Genomic DNA, 18,206 nt, shown 5'->3' with positions numbered 1-18,206 from the left:
GAGTCCCGCATCGGGCTCTCTGCTCAGCAGGGAGCCTGCTTCCTCCTCTCTCTCTGCCTGCCTCTCTGCCTACTTGTGATCTCTGTCAAATAAATAAATAAAATCTTTAAAAAAAAAAAAAATACTAACCGTGATACCAACACTTCCCCTCCCCAGAGTTTTGCGGCGGCCCTGATGGAGATGTCGGGCCCCTACAACAGCTCCCCTCGGCCAGAACAGCACAAGTGAGCATCGCTGCGGGGAGCGGGGGGGGGGGGGGCATCTGGAGACACTAAGGAAAGGAAGGCTGCAGTGTTCTCTCTCCGTGCCTCCGACAAGCTGGAGGACAGATGTGAGGAGGCCAGGACCCCCGTTACCCCTCGGGATGCCCTCCTTCCTTGAGACCTCGCCACTCACAGTCCCCAGGACCCTGAGGGCTCATCAGTCCTGCAGTCCCCTTCAGAGAGGGGAGGGGAGGCAATGTGGGGCCTGAAGGCACAGAGGTCCCCGGGCAACAAAGCCAAGTTCAAGGGCAGGGTCTTTCCTATCCCAGATATAGAGACCCCAGAGACCCCCTGCACTGTGTCTGGACCTGTGCCAGGCTCCCGGTTCTCTGTGACAGCCCCGTCTTTGTCTTCTCTTGCTAGGAGTTACAAAATCCGCTTCAACAGCGTCTCCTGCTCAGACCCGCTGGTGTCCTCTTGGAGGCGGAAGAGAAAGGAGTCCAGTAACACAGACAGCGCAGGGGCCCTGGGGACCCTCAGGTGTGGGAGCTGCAGGGTGGGGAGGCACGGGAAGGAGGGGAAGCTGCCTGGGCACACATGGGGCGGGGACAGGCGTGGGCTCCGGTGACGGCTCCCTGAACCCCAGGTTCTGTGTGTTCGGGCTGGGCTCCCGGGCATACCCCCACTTCTGCGCCTTTGCTCGTGCGGTGGACACACGGCTGGAAGAGCTGGGCGGGGAGCGGCTACTGCAGCTGGGCCAGGGAGATGAGCTGTGCGGCCAGGAGGAGGCCTTCCGTGGCTGGGCCCAGGCTGCCTTCCAGGTGAGCCCCTGGACCTGTTCAAACGTGGGACCCAGGCTTCCCTCCCACCCTGATTCTGGCTCACTCCCACCCCCAGCCCTGCCCGAGACATGTAATAGTGAGGCTGGACGCCTTGCGGCTGCCCTGACTCTGGTCCTCTGCTCCCATCCTGTTCCTTCCAAAATCTGTCCTCATTCCGCCCCTGTGCAGCCAGTGCTTCTGGCTCCGTCTAAGCAGGGATGACGCGGCCCTCACAACACGGGAGGCGCCCTGGCCCAGGCGGAGGAGGGCTTCATCCAGGGCTTCATCCAGGCAGGGCTTCATCCAGGCACAGACGGGGTCCCTGAGTGGGAGTCTAGGGGGACAGCATGTAAGGCAGGCAGGTTGGAGGGAGAGGGGAAGGCCCAAGAGAAGGCTGGACAGAGGTGAGGGCTGCAGCTGCGGCCAGCAGAGAACCTACAGGAAGTCAGAGGCCAGACAGGTTTGCGATGGTGCCTGGACAGTTGGTGTCCTAGCTCAGGGGAGTGCAAGGAGGGGTGGGTCCCAGAGCTGGGCTTCCCCCAGAGGTGGCTCGGCCTGGTCTGGGGATTATGTCTAGAGGTGAACAGACCCCTTTTCCCTGTCCCGATGCCCCCTCAGGGCACTGCTGGCCCATCCAGGGTTCCCAGGCTTGAACTGAGCGGGTCTGGCTTGATGGGGCCCGGGGGGACAAGGAGGCCAGCTGGGGGTGGGGGAGGAAGCTGCAGCAGGTGCAGGGTTTGCTAGGGAGGAGCAAGTGAAGCTGAAGAAATACATAGGCTCAGACTGGGAGAAGGAGAGTAAGCAGGAAAACAAGATAAAAGGAAGCGACTGGAAGCGAGGAAAGAAGAAAAAGGTGCAGTTTTAGGGATATGGCTTTAGAGATGCAGGGCCAATGAGAGAAACGTCCAACGAGAAGCAGGAAGACGCTGAACGAACCGGAGGGTAGGAAGGAAGGGAGGGGCCGAGGAAGGAAGGAAGAGATATAAGACCTTACACACACAAAAGAAAGATTAGCAGGACTGGTGATCCGTGTTGGGAGAAGGAGCAACCAATCACAGGTGAGCCCTGGGTTTCAAGCCAGGCCCAAGCAGCCAGCCATCTGCAGGACTCCTACCTGAACGGAGACGGATAGGATCTGCACCCTCCCGGGGGTCCTGCCCCGCAGCCCTCCAGCCCTAGTGAGCAAAGCAAGAAGGACAGAGCAGCCTGAGACCCCTCCCACAGTCATCCAAACCTGGTGTCCCACTCCGGGGGCTTTTACATAAAGCATCTCATTTCATCCTCCCCGGGACCTAGCGAGGCGGAAAGAGGGGCCAGTGAGGCACGTGGAAGGTGAGTAGAGGAGTCAGAATTTGAACACAGCTCCGAGCGCTACCGTGGGCCAAGCACCGCGCTCCCTGAGAGTAACACCGGATTAAGGAACCAGTGGGTGTGACCCAAGTGAAAATGTGCAAAGGGATAGCTAGTGCACTGGCCAAGCCATGAAATAGGACGACGAACAGACACTGCCAGGCTCAACCACAGGGCCTCGGAAGGGCGCCTCCCGCTCCTGGGCACCCCACACACATACTCCCACCATCCCAGGAAGAGAAGGGGGCCACTGGGGACCCCACAGCCCAGCTCAACCTCCTGCCTCAGCCTCCTGAGCCCCCCACTGCTCCGGCCCTCCCTGGGGGCTGGAGGCCCTCAGCCCTCACTCCCTGGCCCCTCAGGCCTCCTGTGAGACTTTCTGCGTGGGAGAGGATGCCAAGGCCGCTGCCCGGGACATATTCAGCCCCAAACGGAGCTGGAAGCGCCAGCGGTACCGGCTGAGCACCCAGGCCGAGGGCCTCCAGCTGCTGCCAGGTAAGGCTCTGGCCAGCCTCCTAACCCCTGCTGGTCCTTCTGGGCACCCAGGGTCCCAGGACCCACTGTCAGGGGCCTGGCTGGGCTCCTGGCTCAGTCCCAGTCTCCCGCCAGGCCTGATCCACGTGCACAGGAGAAAGATGTTCCAGGCTACGGTCCTCTCAGTGGAAAACCTGCAAAGCAGCAAGTCCACGTGAGGAGGACCACTTCCCCGCCACCACCCCTGTCCTGGCCTCTCCTTCCCTCTGTCCCAGCATGCTCCCCAGATGCCCTCCCTGCCCGCTTCTAAATGCCCCAACCCCTCACCCGCAGCCGGGCCACCATCCTGGTGCGCCTAGACACCGGAGGCCAGGAGGCGCTACAGTACCAGCCCGGGGATCACATAGGCATCTGCCCGCCCAACCGGCCAGGCCTCGTGGAGGCACTGCTGAGCCGCGTTGAGGATCCTCCTCCACCCGGCGAGCCTGTGGCTGTGGAGCAGCTGGAGAAGGGCAGCCCTGGTAAGGCAGAGCAGTCAGGGGCATGAGTGACAGCCTGCTCTGACCCCCTGGCCTCAGGGTGGAGGACCTGGTAGAGGACCGCCACCTCCCCTCACAGTGGTAATGCCTGTGCTCAGAGCCGGCTGTGCTCCCTCCCGTGGGGCTGCCCTTGTGGCTAGAGGATACACAGAGCATGGCTCCTTTTTCAGTACCCGCCCACCCCCACAAAAGGCTGCCGCCTCTCTCTGGGCTCCCCCCAAGATCTCCTCCTGACAGCCTAGCCTGCTCTGTAGCTGGCCTCGGGTCTACCTCCTGGCACGTGGATGCCTGGCGTTAGAGTAAGAACCCAGACCAACCCAAACCAGTCAGGGGGCCCCAAACACACACACACACACACACACACACACACACACACACAGGGGCTTCCCAGACAGGCCCGCCACCACCACCATTCAAGGGCAAGGTCTCCGATCAAATACAAGGCATGGTCAGTCCCAGGATACCCCCAAGCAACGACCAACTCAGACTCTGTAGTTCTGGCTGGCCCCTTCCTCAGATCTCCCCTGTACATCACACCCCCCAGGTGGCCCGCCCCCTGGCTGGGTTCGGGACCCCCGGCTGCCCCCATGCACACTGCGCCAGGCTCTCACCTTCTTCCTGGACATCACTTCCCCGCCCAGTCCTCAACTCCTTCGACTGCTCAGCACCCTGGCCGAAGAGTCCAGCGAACAGCAGGAGCTTGAGAGCCTCAGCCAGGTGCGGGCGGCCCCAGCGGGTGGCAGGGGCTCGGGAGGTGGGGAAGGGGGTCTATCTGGCTAGCACACCCCGGGCTTTAAGGCCCAGCGCTGGGTCTCAGAATTCATCTCTGAATTCTCGGTGCTCGAGAAATGTTTGTCACCCTGAGCTGAGAAGGGAGAGACCCCAGGAGGCTCGGCTCAGGACGAGTCAAGAAGGGAGGTCAGCAGGCGGGGTCGGGAGGGTCTGAATCCCTTGCACCCTGCTCCCGCCAGGACCCGCGGCGGTACGAGGAGTGGAAGTGGTTCCGCTGCCCCACGCTGCTGGAGGTGCTGGAGCAGTTTCCATCGGTGGCCCTGCCCGCGCCGCTGCTCCTCACCCAGCTGCCCCTGCTCCAGCCCCGGTACTACTCAGTCAGCTCGGCGCCCAGCGCCCACCCAGGAGAGATCCACCTCACAGTAGCTGTGCTAGCATACAGGACACAGGGTGAGGTGATGGAGGGCCAGGGGCCAGGGCCACACGGTGAGCCCAGGACAGGCCCCTCATGGGCACCCTCTCCTCTGCAACCCCCAGACGGACTGGGCCCCCTTCATTATGGAGTCTGCTCCACGTGGCTGAGCCAGCTGAAGGCCGGGGATCCTGTACCCTGCTTCATCAGGGGGTAAGCGAGGGCTTCAGGGGATGGAGGTGGACGGGGCATGGAAAAGAAAGCGTCTGTCCCAGCAGGGGTGGACAAAGTGCCACCTGGATGGCCAGGGACAGATGGAGGAATCGGCAGGTGGCAGCACAGGGTGAGGGCGAGAGCTCTAGTGAGGGCTATGATGGGGAGCAGGGAGGACCCACCTGACACACACGAGGACGGGGAACTTCAACTACGCTTTGGGTGTTCCGCTAATTTGGACTTAGGGCCCTGTCCCAAAGCCTCCGCTCCCGGAGACAGGGCTGGGAGTCGACCTGCAGGCCCTGCTGCTTTTAGGTAAACTATGTCTCTCACTACATCCTTCAGGTCAATCTGATACTGGGAGGTGTGACACTTGGGAACTGTGTCCCTATTCAAGGTCAGGTCCCCACTTAGTCCAGGGAGAACGAATAAGGTTACCATAGCATCACTGGGGACTCAAAGAAAGTAAAAGAGTGCAGGATACCCTTCCCTGGTGCTGGGTTCAAAAGCCTTGCCTCATCCAGCGGCCAGGACCCAAAGCCTCAGGGCGGGCAGGGGGGAGCGGTGGGGACTTAAAAGAATTCCCAGGACAGACACCAGTTATGTCCAGTAACTCGAACCCATTCAGGAGGCTATATCCCAAACTGTACCAATCCACTGAACAAACCAAATACCAACATCAAGGCTAGAATTTAAAATAAACACTCATTGAATGCCTTATGAACCAAAAGCTGTCCTTCCCTTCCCGTATGTTGTAAATGTCCAACTGAGATATCAGAACATTCTTCAGTTCAAATTAAATCATATTCCCTTGGACCCAGCCTCCGGAAACACATGTCCATGGAGTTTCTGCCTGCAGTAGAGTTCTTTGCATAAACATACCATGCCCACTCTGAGCTAGAATGTGTCGTGAGCATTTGACAACCATTTGCCACGAATGTTGAGTTCTCCTCTCTCCCCGCAGTCCACGTTGGTAAGAATGTGGGAGGTGGGAAAGCACAGGGGCCTGACACAGTGTCCCTCCACTAGGGCTCCCTCCTTCCGGCTGCCACCTGACCCCACCTTGCCCTGCATCCTAGTGGGCCCTGGCACAGGTATTGCCCCCTTCCGGGGATTCTGGCAGGAGCGGCTGCATGACATTGACAGCAAAGGTGAGACTGGGGCCCCGGGAATGAATGGAAGGCAGGAGGGAGTCACACAACCTAGGGGGAAAGGGACAGGGACTAGATGACAAAAGCCAGGTAGGAAAGAGGGCAAGCAATGGGCCACAGAGGTGAAAAGAAGCTTATTAGACCAAGGGGAGGGCAGTGCCCTGTTGGTCTGGCTTCCCGGAGCCAGACACAAAGTAGGTGTGGGGACTGGGTTAAGGACAGGGGGACGAGGGGAACTGAAATCTGCAGAGGGTGGGGCTGGGACTCAGAAGGCAGAAATGCCCAGCGTGTACTTGGGACTGTGCCAGAGTTCAGCTACGTGTGTCCCAGACTCACGAAGCCACAGGAGGTTCAGGCTGGACACAGGGGCTTAAGGCAGCTGGAAAATTGAAAAAAAAGGGGGGGGGGCTGTGACTGATAGGAAGGCAGATGATGTGTAAGGTGAGGACGTGGGGGAAAGGGCTAGAGGGAGTCACCGAACTTCTGTGTTAGCCGGTGCTGAGGACTTGGAATTCCAAGTCAGAAGCCCCACGTTCTAGTGCAATGCTACCACTAAGAGCCACCACCTCCTGTGCGCTGCTCTTCTGTGAGCCTCCTCTCTGGAAACCAGAGTCAGACAGGGTCTCCGAGAGCATCCTGCACTCTCCTGGAGGCTAGACGGCCGTGAGTGGTAGTTGCTATTCGAAAGGCACGGGCTGTCCGCCTGGGCGAGGCCAGCCAGCGGGAGGTGTCGCTAGGGCTGCGGCCCGGGGAGAGGACGCTCCCAAGCCAACCGTGCTGCTCGCAGGCCTGCAGCCCGCCCCCATGACTTTGGTGTTCGGCTGCCGATGCTCCCAGCTCGACCACCTTTACCGCGACGAGGTGCAGGATGCCCAGCAGCGCGGAGTTTTTGGGCGCGTCCTCACCGCCTTCTCCCGGGAGCCCGACAGCCCTAAGGTGCGACACCCTGAGGGAGCGGGAAGAACCTGACGGGCGCTCCGGGGAGGGGGGGGCGGGGCGTGCGCAAGCCCGGCCCCGCCCCCTCTAGGACGCACCCTCCGCCCCGCCCCTCGGCTCCTGCCCCGCCCGCGGACTCAGGCACCCGCCCCCACTCGGCCCCTCCCGCGTGCCTCTCGGGCTCCCTCGCCTTCGCCCTAGCCCCGCCCCTGGCTTGGCTCCACCTCTCCAGACCCGACCCCGCGCCCCGCACTTAGGCGCCGCCTGGCCCGCGTAAAAACTGTTCGCACCCGGGCCGGACCCCCACCCGCCGAAGCCCCCCAGAGCGCGCCCCTAACCCCGGCTCCCCTCAGACCTACGTGCAGGACATCCTGCGGACGGAGCTGGCTGCTGAGGTGCACCGCGTGCTGTGCCTCGAGCGGGGCCACATGTTTGTGTGCGGCGACGTCACCATGGCAACCAGCGTTCTGCAGACGGTGCAGCGCATCCTAGCGACGGAGGGCGACATGGAGCTGGACGAGGCCGGCGACGTCATCGGCGTGCTGCGGGTGCGGGAGGCGGGGCCATGCCGGGGCGGGGCCATGCCGGGGCGGGGTCATGCCCGGGGTGGGGCCCGCTCCTACTTCGATCCCACCTCGCTTCTGGCCCTCTTCCCCCGCAGGATCAGCAACGCTATCACGAGGACATTTTCGGGCTCACACTGCGCACCCAGGAGGTGACAAGCCGCATACGCACCCAGAGCTTTTCCTTGCAGGAGCGACATCTGCGGGGCGCAGTGCCCTGGGCGTTCGACCCGCCTGGGCCAGACACCCCCAGCCCCTGAGAGCCCTCATTGTCCATCCCAGTTCCAGAAGAGGAGCCGTCAGTCCACCCCGGCTCCGCCGCTCTCCTGGCGGCGTTACCAGACCAGCCACCTCTCCCCTCCCGAGGTGCCTTCCCATCTTTGTCCGGAGTCTGCCCTAAGTCGCTTACTCCCGGGAATGAGCAAAATGTCCCTCTCTAGGTCTGTTTACTTGCCCCAGGTCCGGAGGCTCCCTCCCAGGGCCAACTGTCACCCCTTTTGTGTTCCTTAGGTGAGTTTTAGATTCCCCTTATCTCTCTCAGGAGTACCTTATCTGGAAACCTAATCTCTAAATGATTCAAATATTTATTATTGAAGATTCAGCATAAGAGACAGGACCAGATGTTATGAGAGCTTCTAAGATGCCTAACCCAGCCCCGTCGATTAAAACTACAGAACGACAAGCTTTGTCTTTTTTAATTTGTGCAGATCGAGGTCATGGTAATTCTTTGGAAGGCGGTCCTAGCCTACATACTCCACTCTGACCCAGCGCTCTAGAAATACGGTTTCCAGCCAGTCAGAGAGAGCACGGTGTTGCTTCTTTACTCTTGATTGAGAAGCAGGTACAGCCCTCAGCTGCCAGGAGTGGGAATGCCAGAGACTAAGGTCACAAATATGTGCGACACAGCCCTGAGCAACCTTTACTGCTGGTTTCAAGCAGGAAGAGGAGACACACCTACTTCCTCTGACATCACATCAGTGCTGAACTCCAAAAACAGCCCTCCGTACTCTTTCCACTCACAATTCCCCACAGCTCTCCTCCACAAGTCCCACGGGAACCTGAAGGCCAGGCTGGCTTGGAGAGCACACTGCCATCAAGTCCCGTCTCTCTCTGTTTCCCTTACATTTAGCTAGGCCTCTACCTTGGCCCTGTCCTCCACCTTAAGGATAACTGGCAATTGCTTCCCGGCCAGATGGTCAAGAACAGCTCGCTGGGGTGGTGTCCCCTCAGCCCCTCCAGGTGGGGATCATCTCTGATACTTGTTTCCAGATCTTTTGGCATCTCCTCTCCTACCCTTTCTCTGCTCTCTGGAGTGAGCTCATCACTAACCTCCCCCAACTCCTGCCCAACTAAAGCCTCCTTAGGCCTCTGGTCTGGGGCGGGGGTCGGGGGGTCTCTCTAAAGAAGGCTCGGCGTCATGTCCTTCCACTCCATCTTGTCTGATCTCCTACAGCTGGATAAGCCAGGGAACCTGGGGGAGGAGAAGGCTCTTGGCAAGCATTTCAGCGGTTTAGGTTGGAAAGATGACCATCCCCATCACCCTGAATTCCCACCACTGCCCCATCCCTCCCAGTGTGGCTCCACCCAATTTTTTGTCCATTCCCCAGCTCAGCTCCCACCCACCCTACCCTCTCACTCTATTAGACAACACTGACCCCGAGGAGCCCTCTCAGTCAGCGCTAGGGGCCTGACCAGGCTCCTTCTGGGTGTCCGTGGTCTCCTGAAACCTTCCAGGGAGCAGATTCTGGGTCCTCTGGGTTCTCCACTGCTGTCTGGGGCTGGAGGCAGGACTAGAGCCTGGCGAGAAAAGCCATCAGCTGGCTGGTGTGGTGATGCCCACTGTCCCCCCAGGGTCTGTCCCCTGCACACCCTGACCACCTCACCATCACTTGACCAGGATGGCTTCTCCTCGTCAGGCGAGAGTGTCTGGGAGGGGCTGGACCAGGGCCTGGACAGGGAAGAGGCTGAAGCCTCACCCCATAGTTCCTGCTGCTGCTGCTGATGGAGCTATATGGAAGGAAAAGGAATGACAGGCTCTCTCATGCCCCACAGTGGGAAACCCAACCCCTAGACTAGGGGAAGAGGCTTTTCAGATCTCCTCTTTCAGCTCCTACCAAGTATTTCCTTACACTCTAACCCCCAAACACACACACCCATCTCCATTTCATTCAGCTGCTTTCTCCCCACATTTCTCTTTCTGGCACCCCTCAGCTCACCTGGTGCAGGTAGATGGCATGAAGACTCATTTCAGCAGAAGCAAGTTCTGGAAGCTGGGCCAGCTTCTGGCCCCCAGTGCCTCCTGGGGACACACAGCTGGAAAAGAGGACACAGTACACCAAAGACATGCCCCTCCCCTCTGCACCTCTCAATGAGAGTCCAGCTTGATCTCCCCTTCCCAGGGTCCCTGCAGACTCCTCCTGGAGGAGAAGTTCTCCCCACTCCCACCCCCCACCCCCCACCCCGCTGCTGCTGTGCCTCTCCCACCTCCCTGCTCTAACCTCGGGTCCTGGGCAAGGCGCGAAATGGAGGCCAAGAGGCTGGCTGTGGCTGCAGCTGGGCAAGGGGCTGTGGGGCTCAGGTCCCGTGGGGGCAGGAGGGGTTGCCCCAAGAGGTTGGCCAGAAAGGCCTCGGGCTGGGAGCAAGAGAAGAGGGCATCAGAAGAGAGGACAGAAGTGGAGAGAGGAGGCCTAGGAAAGGCCTGAGAGCAAGCTAGATCAGGGAGTGGGTTAACACAGAAAGTGAGATGGACCGGAGGGCCTGGCGGTGGTCAGGACAGAAGCGCCGGCCAGGCTGTAACTCACCAGAGGTGAGGAAGAGTCGCTGAGCACCCCAGGCGTGGGGGGGCTGCGAACGGAGGTGGCGCCCCAGGCTGCCGCATCTTGTTGTACCCTGCCACGAAGATGCCCCAGGAACTTGGAGCTGTGCCCTGGGGGGCGCCATTGTGGGTGGGCCAGGGAGAAGCGCATCAGGGAGAGCTCAGTCTTTCCATCTTCTGCGCGCTGAGACAGGGAGGCCTCTGTCTGGCCCGCTGAGAGCCACTGAGAACAAAACCAGCCAGTCATTCAGATGCTGTGGACACTGCTTTTATAGCTTCGGTGGAAGCCTTGTGGGGTAGGCGGTACAGGAAACACTGGCCGCTTCCCGGGTCAAAGACCAGACGCTAGGATGGGGACTTGCTCAAGATCACCCAAGAACACAGCAGCAAAGCAGGACCTGGGTCCAGAGCCAGCGTGAGTGGAGGACGTGGGCTTAGGGTCTTCCCAGCCTGTGTGCACTGGACCCCAGGGCTGGCCTGACTGTCTTCTTCCAGCCCAGCCTGCGCCCAGCTCCTACCTCCCCCTCTCGGCAGTCTTGCTTCCCTCGTACTGGAGTTACAATGTACTGAGAGCTCTGTCAGCTTCTGTACACACCCTCTCCCGTAATCCTCGCAGCCCCATGCCTTAGCTACAGTCACTGTCCTTGTTTGACTGATAAAGTCACTTCCTCACTGGTCACTGGTGGCAAACGATGAGCGTGGCATGGAACCCAGCTCTGCTCTGAGCGAGGCAAGCACAGCCCTGCCCACCCACAACCCCACACAGCCAGGGACGGGCTCTAACCTGAGGGTGCCCGTGGCGCTTCACATCCATGAGGGCAAAGGAACAGATGTCCCCAACGCCAGCCACATCCACAGTGAAATGATGAAAAAAGTCAATGATCTCCAGAGAACGAGGGGAGAACCAGAAGAGCAGAAACAGCGGAGTGAGGAGAGGGGACAGGAGCTCCTCCAGGAGGGAGACCTGGGGAAGCAAGATGAGACTCAGAAGGGGTTGCCAAGGGGTCCCACGCTGGCGATCAGGACCAAGAGATCCCCGGGGCCCGCTGGCCGAGGACCGGGAACCTCTAAGCCAGACGCCTCCCGGCTGCCGGGATGGCCAGCCCCGCGAGTCGAGCCCGTTGGTCCCCAGCTCTCTCCACGGCGCCCGCGGGCTGCACGGCTGTCTCCGCAGCCCCTCTTCGGGCCGGACCCTCACCGCTCGGTACTGCAACAGCCGCGCCATCTGCCGGTAAGCGCTGGCCTTGCCCGCGGGGCCGGGCTCCTCCGGGAGGTAGTGCATGTGCGCCAGAGCCGCCTGCAGCAGGAACTGCGGGGAGCGACTGCGGCCCTGCTCTTCCGGAATGAAAGACCTGAAGGGCGGGATGGGGGTGGAGAAGGGGCCTGCGGTCAGGACGTACCGACCCGCGGCAGGGCTGCGCGGCGCCGACGGCGGGAGGCGTAGGGACTCGCGGGAGAGTCGCCCCTCCGTCCCCGGTCAGAGGCAGGCCCCCCTCCTCTCCGGACAAGCTCCCCAGCACCTGGCCACGGTGGCCGTGACCCCGAGCGCGGTCATGGCGGTGAGCACGTGCTCCACGGCCAGCACGTCCTCGTCGTAGACGGTGAGCACGAGCAGCGCGGCGAAGAGCGCGCCGGCGAAGAAGACGAGCTGGCGGGCCAGCAGCGCCAGCAGCGGCGCGGGGGGCGCGGCGGCGCGCAGGAAGGCGGCGGCGGGCCGGTAGGCGCGGGCCAGGCGCGCGCGCAGCTCGTGCGGCAGCTCGTTGAAGTGGCGCAGCTGCAGGTGGGCCAGGCGGGACCAGCGGCGCGCCCCCAGCGCCCCCGGCTCGCGCCGCAGCAGCTCGGCGTGGCTGTAGAAGGCGTGCAGCACCTGCCAGGCCAGCACCAGCGGGCTCAGCGCCAGGTTCACGGCGGCCAGCAGCAGCACCGTGCGCCGCCAGCGCGCCGCCAGGGCGCCCCGCTGCTCGCTGCGCTTGTAGGCGTCGGGCAGCTCCCAGCCCCCGCGGAAGAGCGAGAAGGGCCCGCGGAAGAGCAGCAGGTCGACGTTGAGCGCCAGGCCGCGGCTGAGGAAGGCGGCACTGCCGCCCCAGGGCAGCGCGCAGCGGGCGGGCAGCAGGCCCTTGTTGGCCAGCGCCACCTTGTAGTTGGTGTAGCGCAGGATCCGGTGGTGCACGTCGAGCTCGGTCAGCGGGCGCGGCTGCACGCACAGCCCTCCGCTCTTCTGCAGCGCCAGCAGGCGGGACTGCACCTCGGCCCAGGGCACCGAGCTGAGCTCCTCCTGGGGAGAGGGCATCGTTGAGCGCCAGGCACCTGGATTCCCCGGCACCGCGATGGCCACACTCAACCTTGACCGGAGCGACCGCCCTCATTTGCCTTCTCCCCACCTCGCTCTGCCCGTGTCCTTCAAGGCATCGGACCTGCCACCTTTCCCTTTCTGCCCTCTCTTGCCCTCCCCTGACCTTGTCGCTAACAATCAGGACATTTCTTACTTCCTTTCATCCTCTTCTGAACTGTGTTCCTCCTGCCCCGGCCTCTCCTTGAGGCCATGAGTCAAGTGACAAGACACCTCATCATTTAACTTCATCAGATATCTGATCTCAGCTCCCGGAGAGCAGATAGTCTGGACCCTCCCCCTCTGCTCGGAAGTTCTTCACCTACAGCACAGACTGGCTGTGGGGAAGGCAAACTCTCCCCTTCCCTAGGGTGCCGGCCACCACAGGACAGGACACCTCCTTGTCTCAGCATGCTTTGAGGTCCCCCCCCCATCCCCAGCCCCATACCGCCCCGCAAACAGAATAACCTGCCTAAGACACTGGCTGTGTCCGTGTCTGGTGGGGCGCTGTCAGATCTCACTTGGGTCTCATCTGCAAACCTCAGGTTAGCCCAGTTTCACCCAGCTGCCCCAGTCCGGCTTAGTCAAGTCCCTCCGAGCCAGCCTCTCCACTCCATCCCAGGCTCTCCCCTTCCCCTGGAAGGAATAGGGGAGGAGGAGAAGGATCAGCAGCCTTCCGGAGGAGCAGTGGACTAACCCTTGCCTTCCCTGACCTGGGCTCCCCTGGCCCACTCCATCCTTCCTGCAATCTTCCCCGGGGGGGCTTTCTGAAACCCCTCCCGTTGGCTGTGCAGGAGAGCTGTGTGGAAGGTCCTGCATGTCTGAGGGGAAAAGGGAAGCTGGCTACAGAAGGTAGCCTTTGAGCTGGATCTTAAAAAAAAAGAACTCGGGAACAGAGCAAGAAGGAGCATGGACAAGATGGGGAGGAAAGAAATGGCCAAGCAGGACCAAGTCACCACAGCGGCTCACTGCAATTAGGGAGTGAGGCCAGATGGGGGCGTGCGATCCCCCGAGGGGGCCTGACTCTCAGCGGCCGCCTGATGGGGCCATCTCACTGCTGCCCCACTTCCAGCACTGGGGCTTGGAATGCCTTCCCATTTCCTAGTCTTCCCCGCCTCACCCAAATTCCTTCTGCCCTGTAAAGCCAGATGGCCACCCTTCCTCTGAATACCTACTGTTTTAACCACAAGCATGTGACTATAAATATCTTCTATAATCTAACTAAATCAACAAAATTCCACTGGGGTCAGGACCATGTTTTCTAAGCGGTGGTCTCAGGGCCTGGGCACGTCCCTGCTTTCCACTGGGTTCTTCTGTCTGCCCAGGCCCCGCTCCTCCCCTAGTCTCTGCCTATCCCCCGCCCCCAACAGAACCCCCCAACACACACACACCTTGTCTGCAGCCTCGCCCACCCAGCTCACCGGGGGAATGTGCAGGGCTTCCCTGTAAAACACCTGGATGTCCCAGAAGCTGAAGAGGTTGCAGACCGAGCGAAGCAGCTGTAACAGCCAGAAGGCTGCAGCCAGGATCAGCAAGAAGACCAGCAGGGGGCTGGAGCGGATCCTGTGTGGGGTGGGACAGATGGCAGCGGGAAAGTGGGGGCCCAATGGAAAGGGAGACCAGATTTGGGGAGAGATGGAAAAGTCACAGAGAGGGGGACCTAGCTATACCAGTGGCTCTCGAAGTATACGCCCTAGGAGTCCATGAGCCCTTACAGGTGTCTGCAAGGTCCAGACTTTTTCCAGAACACAGGTTTTCTGCCGTTTTCACGCTCATTCCCTCGGGAGGGTACAATGGGCCTTTCCAGAGGTTATGTGTGTGACCCCATGTCATCAGCCGATGGAATGTGTGCTTCTATACTCTTAGATTGTAAAGTTATTCTCAGCTTTAAGCTCTAATTAGGTAAATATAGATAGATACGATTCTCATAAACAAAAGCTCTTGGGTGTTCCTGATCAAGTTCAAGTGTATTAAAGGTGTACCTTTAAAGGTATTAAAGACCCAAAACCTGGAGAACTGCTGATTCAGTCCAAGGGACAAAAGGACCCGGAGTGGGGGCGGTTCTTGCCTGCTCATCTCCCCCAGCCACTCCCCAACCAGCTGTCACTCACCGCTGGGCACACTGGGAGGAGGACAGGATGGCATCTGCCAAGGTTATTTTGTTGTGGAGCAACCCAGGTCTCGTCTGGTTGTTCAGGTGGTTGGCAAAGAGGATGTTGTAATCCACGCACCGAAGGAGGAAGGTTGTGAAGGTGACAATGAAGACGAATTGTCTGGGAGACAGGAGCACAGTGGTCAGCCTCCAGGCCAGCCCTGGGGGGTCCTCCCCACCCTGCGGAGCCCCCCTGGGCTGCTGGGGTTTGGGGGGAGTGGCTGTGCTGGGTGGACCAGAAGCAGGCACTACTGAGGAAGCAAGACGGCAGAGCTTAGGGGTGGGACAAGCATCTCACCCCAACTGGAAGACATCCTCCAGCAGAATGCAGGCAAAACCATTCCTCTGATGATAGCTGTAGACGTGGCAGTGTGTCAAGAAATAAACCTGAAGCGTGACGGCCCTTTCCTGAGAACCCCTCCCTCAGTCCCCCAAAACAGCATGCTCAGAGCCTCCCTGCCAAGAACAGCCCTTCCCTCACCCCCACCCCAAGCCACTGCTGCCAGACCGAGCACAAAGGATATCTTGGTGAAGAAGCTGTCCAGATTTTGGATGTGGTGCCAGGAACCTGGGTACAGAGGAGAGACTGCTGGGACTTGGCTGTCCCCTGAGTGACCAGTTCACACCCTCAGGAGCCCCAATCCCTCCCCAACACACTCCCCTCACAGCCCCACACCCACACTTACCTCGGAGCCCTTCGGGCACATGGAGCAGGGGTTGCTGGTCTTCCCCGTGGATGGGTGAATCTTGGGACCCCTCAGGGTCACAGTCTTCCAGCCGTTCATAATCCTGCTCAGGGATCAGAGGGCCTATCCGCAGCCCAGGAGGGTCCTGGGGGCATCGGCGTGAGGGAGGGGGAGTCACTGAGGCCAGGGGTGGGGCAGAGTGAGAGCCCCAAGAGGGGGGAGCAGAGGTGGGGGTCATCGTGGGCTGTGCCTGTGTTGTTGGGGTGGGGAGGGCACTGTGGCGAGGCTGAGAGGCCCCTGGGGCCTGCACCGCTGGGCAGGGGGGTCCCAGGGCCAGAGGGGGAGCTGAGGAAGGAGAGCTTCTTGTGTGAGGGGCAGGGGACAGAGAGAAGATGGAAATCCTCCCTCCGCCAGGCCCCCGACATGGAGGAGGAGGAAGAGGAGGCAGCGGCATGGGGAGGAGAGGCACCGATCCAGGCCCCAGGTCTCCCCACCGCCCCAGCCGCCCTCTGCTCCCCCCCCAGCCCACTCGCCTCACCATCAGACCACTAGCTTCTCTGGAAAGCTTGGAAGGATAGGCTCTGCCGCTGCTTCCACAGAGGTCTGGGGCACTGAGCAGGGACTTCAACAAGGATAGTGACAACAACAGCGCAGTGACTCAGTTGGGGCAGGCCTCAGGCGTCCCAGCTCTCAGTCACCTGTCTGACCACTCACAACCCTTCCAGGGCAATCTGCGGCCAACTGGCTCAGGGCCAAGCCTCTGTGCCTGGGAGGGATGTAAGCCGAAGAGGCAGGGGCTAAAGATACTGCAGACCAGAGAACTGTCCCCCAACTGACCACCAATTGTCCCCTCCCCGACCTCGAGTGGGTTTAAAGGCAAGGCCAGAGAGTAGCAGCCAAAATAACACAGCAAAAAGGAACCCCTATCAAAGGAGTATAAGACTATAAGGCCGAGATGTTAAATCTTTGATTCCTTAAAATCTTGTCTCCCTTCCCCCGACGTACTCCCCAAAGATCAACAGAGAAATGCGTTAAGACCAAAAGCAAAAAGAAGAAAAAGGGAAGAGATGGTGTTCCGTGTGTCCGGTGGTACAGACGCAACAGGGGAGACTGCCCGCCCTCGCAGCCAGGCTGGGGGAAACCTGAGCAGGGGGAGGCAGAGGAGAACGGAGAGGCAGCGATCCTGGATATGGGAAGCAGTTGGGAGAGCTTACACCAGAAAAGTCTCCTTGGCGGTCTTTTTTTTTTTTTCTTCATCCCATTTAACACCGAAAACCCTCACCCCCAGTCCTGATCCAGTTTTGGGGGGCCCCTGAGCAGCATCAGGGCTGAACCAGCAGAGGGCAGCTTGGGGGTGGGGGGAGGACGGGGTTTGGAAGGGTAATTTTAATACCCAGGCATGAGCTGGGTGAGTTGAGTTCCTGGTTGCCACTTCCACGAGGAGGAGGAGGCAGCTAGTTTGTTGGCATGTCCGACGCCATTCCTGAGGCCCTGAATCACCAGTTGTCCTACTGAACACCATTCCTGAGGTGCTGAGTCAGCCACCCAGGTGTCAGGGTCTCTGGGGCTCAGGCCTGAGGACTGTTGTAGGGGACAGTATCCATGAAATAGAGAAACAAAGTGTGTCAGGAGCGTTCACTGGAGGAATGTGGTGGCAATCATGGACTTGCCCACAAAATGGGAGTCCAGACACGCCTGTTTTTCTCCTGTGCTGCCTTCCAGGGATGGGGATTGTTATAGTAGCTCAGGGCTTGCATCATTTTATCCCGGAGCCGCAGGAGGCAGAGCTATGAAAATGAGATTCCCTCCTTCTGGAGGGGGCATCCTAGTGCCCAAGATGGAATCCCACATTGCAGAGGGACTAGGAAATTCCCATCTCTCCGAGACAGCTGCCAGGGTGAGTTTTGTAGGCTTTGCCTGATCTCTCCTCAACCTCACTCACCCCAATATTCCACCACACTCACATTAGGACCCCTCCCATACTCCCAGCCTAACTTCAAGCTAATCTGGCACCTTCTTCTGCCCAATTCCAGCCCAGACTCATCAATGGACAGCCTCCCTATCACACCCCAATTCAAGTGAATTTATTATAAAAAGGGCATTTTTCAGGGAACCTGGGTGGCTCAGTCATTGAGCATCTTCCTTCGGCTCAGGTCATGATCCCAGGGTCCTGGGATCAAGTCCCACATCGGGCTCCCTGCTCAGCAGGAAGCCTGCTTCTCCCTCTCCCACTCCCCCTGCTTGTGTTCCCTCTCTCCTTTATCTCTCTCTGTCAAATAAATAAACAAAATCTTTTTTTAAAAGAGGGGGCGCTTTTCTCTGCCAGGCACTTGGAGGGGAAGGGGGGTATGGATAAATGAGGAGCCACTATCCAGAAAGAAATCACGGTCCATGAGGGCTGTAGCTATGCAAAAAAAATCACACACAAGAAATAAGTTAATGCTCAACAGAGATCCAGAACTGTGCGGTGGGAGCCTTAGGCAAGTCACTTGACTGCGGTGAGGAAGGCATCTATGGGGGGGGGGGGGGGGAAGGATCTGGGGTCGCGCCTCCATAAGCTATACAGGACTTCCACACTAGTGGTTCTCAATCATAATTAGGGGACGTGTATCAGAATCATCAGGGTAGTTTTTTTCCCAAATACACGTGGCTGCCTCCCCGGGAACTCTGACCTGCCTGGGAGAAAGGGGCGGGTGACAAGGAGCGTGCAGATCTTTTGGAAAAAATTCCCCAGTTTTGTCCCTTCCTCCCCTAGGACCGGCACTCTACACTCCTTGGAGACCCCAGGATATCTGGAGTCCGCCGGCAGCACCCATAGAACACCCCGAGG

At 59.8% G+C, this 18,206-nt stretch overlaps 2 protein-coding genes across 3 annotated transcripts in view; one reads left to right on the top strand and one right to left on the bottom strand.

The window, feature by feature from the left end:
- NOS3 (nitric oxide synthase 3) overlaps positions 1-8,076 on the top strand; it is a 17,942-nt gene extending 9,866 nt beyond the window's left edge. For both annotated transcript variants that reach the window (XM_059396117.1, XM_059396116.1), the window contains exons 14-26: positions 157-224; positions 627-743; positions 850-1,024; positions 2,737-2,869; positions 2,984-3,062; positions 3,182-3,369; positions 3,932-4,104; positions 4,359-4,569; positions 4,657-4,744; positions 5,774-5,895; positions 6,683-6,831; positions 7,185-7,379; positions 7,493-8,076. In XM_059396117.1, coding sequence (XP_059252100.1) covers positions 157-224; positions 627-743; positions 850-1,024; positions 2,737-2,869; positions 2,984-3,062; positions 3,182-3,369; positions 3,932-4,104; positions 4,359-4,569; positions 4,657-4,744; positions 5,774-5,895; positions 6,683-6,831; positions 7,185-7,379; positions 7,493-7,654 — 1,860 coding nt within the window. In that variant the 3' untranslated portion in view covers positions 7,655-8,076. The remainder of the gene's footprint in view (positions 1-156; positions 225-626; positions 744-849; positions 1,025-2,736; positions 2,870-2,983; positions 3,063-3,181; positions 3,370-3,931; positions 4,105-4,358; positions 4,570-4,656; positions 4,745-5,773; positions 5,896-6,682; positions 6,832-7,184; positions 7,380-7,492) is intronic.
- A 91-nt stretch (positions 8,077-8,167) lies between these two features.
- Positions 8,168-15,917, bottom strand: ATG9B (autophagy related 9B). The gene is made up of 14 exons (XM_059396118.1): positions 15,377-15,917; positions 15,215-15,258; positions 14,989-15,053; positions 14,650-14,811; positions 13,960-14,101; positions 11,730-12,484; positions 11,408-11,561; positions 10,994-11,173; positions 10,196-10,432; positions 9,893-10,026; positions 9,611-9,707; positions 9,278-9,401; positions 9,050-9,191; positions 8,168-8,865 (listed from the first exon to the last, which is right to left on the bottom strand). The coding sequence occupies exons 1-13, from the start codon at positions 15,915-15,917 to the stop codon at positions 9,064-9,066; spliced, it is 2,763 nt and encodes a 920-aa protein (XP_059252101.1). The 3' UTR covers positions 8,168-8,865; positions 9,050-9,063.
- Positions 15,918-18,206: the final 2,289 nt, after the last annotated feature.

The sequence above is a fragment of the Mustela nigripes genome, chromosome 4, assembly GCF_022355385.1.
Source record: "Mustela nigripes isolate SB6536 chromosome 4, MUSNIG.SB6536, whole genome shotgun sequence".
Taxonomy (NCBI): domain Eukaryota; kingdom Metazoa; phylum Chordata; class Mammalia; order Carnivora; family Mustelidae; genus Mustela; species Mustela nigripes.
Note: the sequence above shows the minus strand (reverse complement) of the source record. Positions and strands in the feature narration are given on the sequence as shown.

Excerpts from the sequence above, each read along its gene's own strand:
- ATG9B (XM_059396118.1), bottom strand. The coding sequence starts at position 15,917 with ATGGTGAGGCGAGTGGGCTGGGGGGGGAGCAGAGGGCGGCTGGGGCGG. Across the intron at positions 15,259-15,376 it reads TGTGCCCGAAGGGCTCCGAG|GTTCCTGGCACCACATCCAA; the intron begins GTAAGTGTGGGT and ends CTCTGTACCCAG. Across the intron at positions 9,708-9,892 it reads CGCCTTGCCCAGGACCCGAG|CTGTGTGTCCCCAGGAGGCA; the intron begins GTTAGAGCAGGG and ends CCTCTTTTCCAG.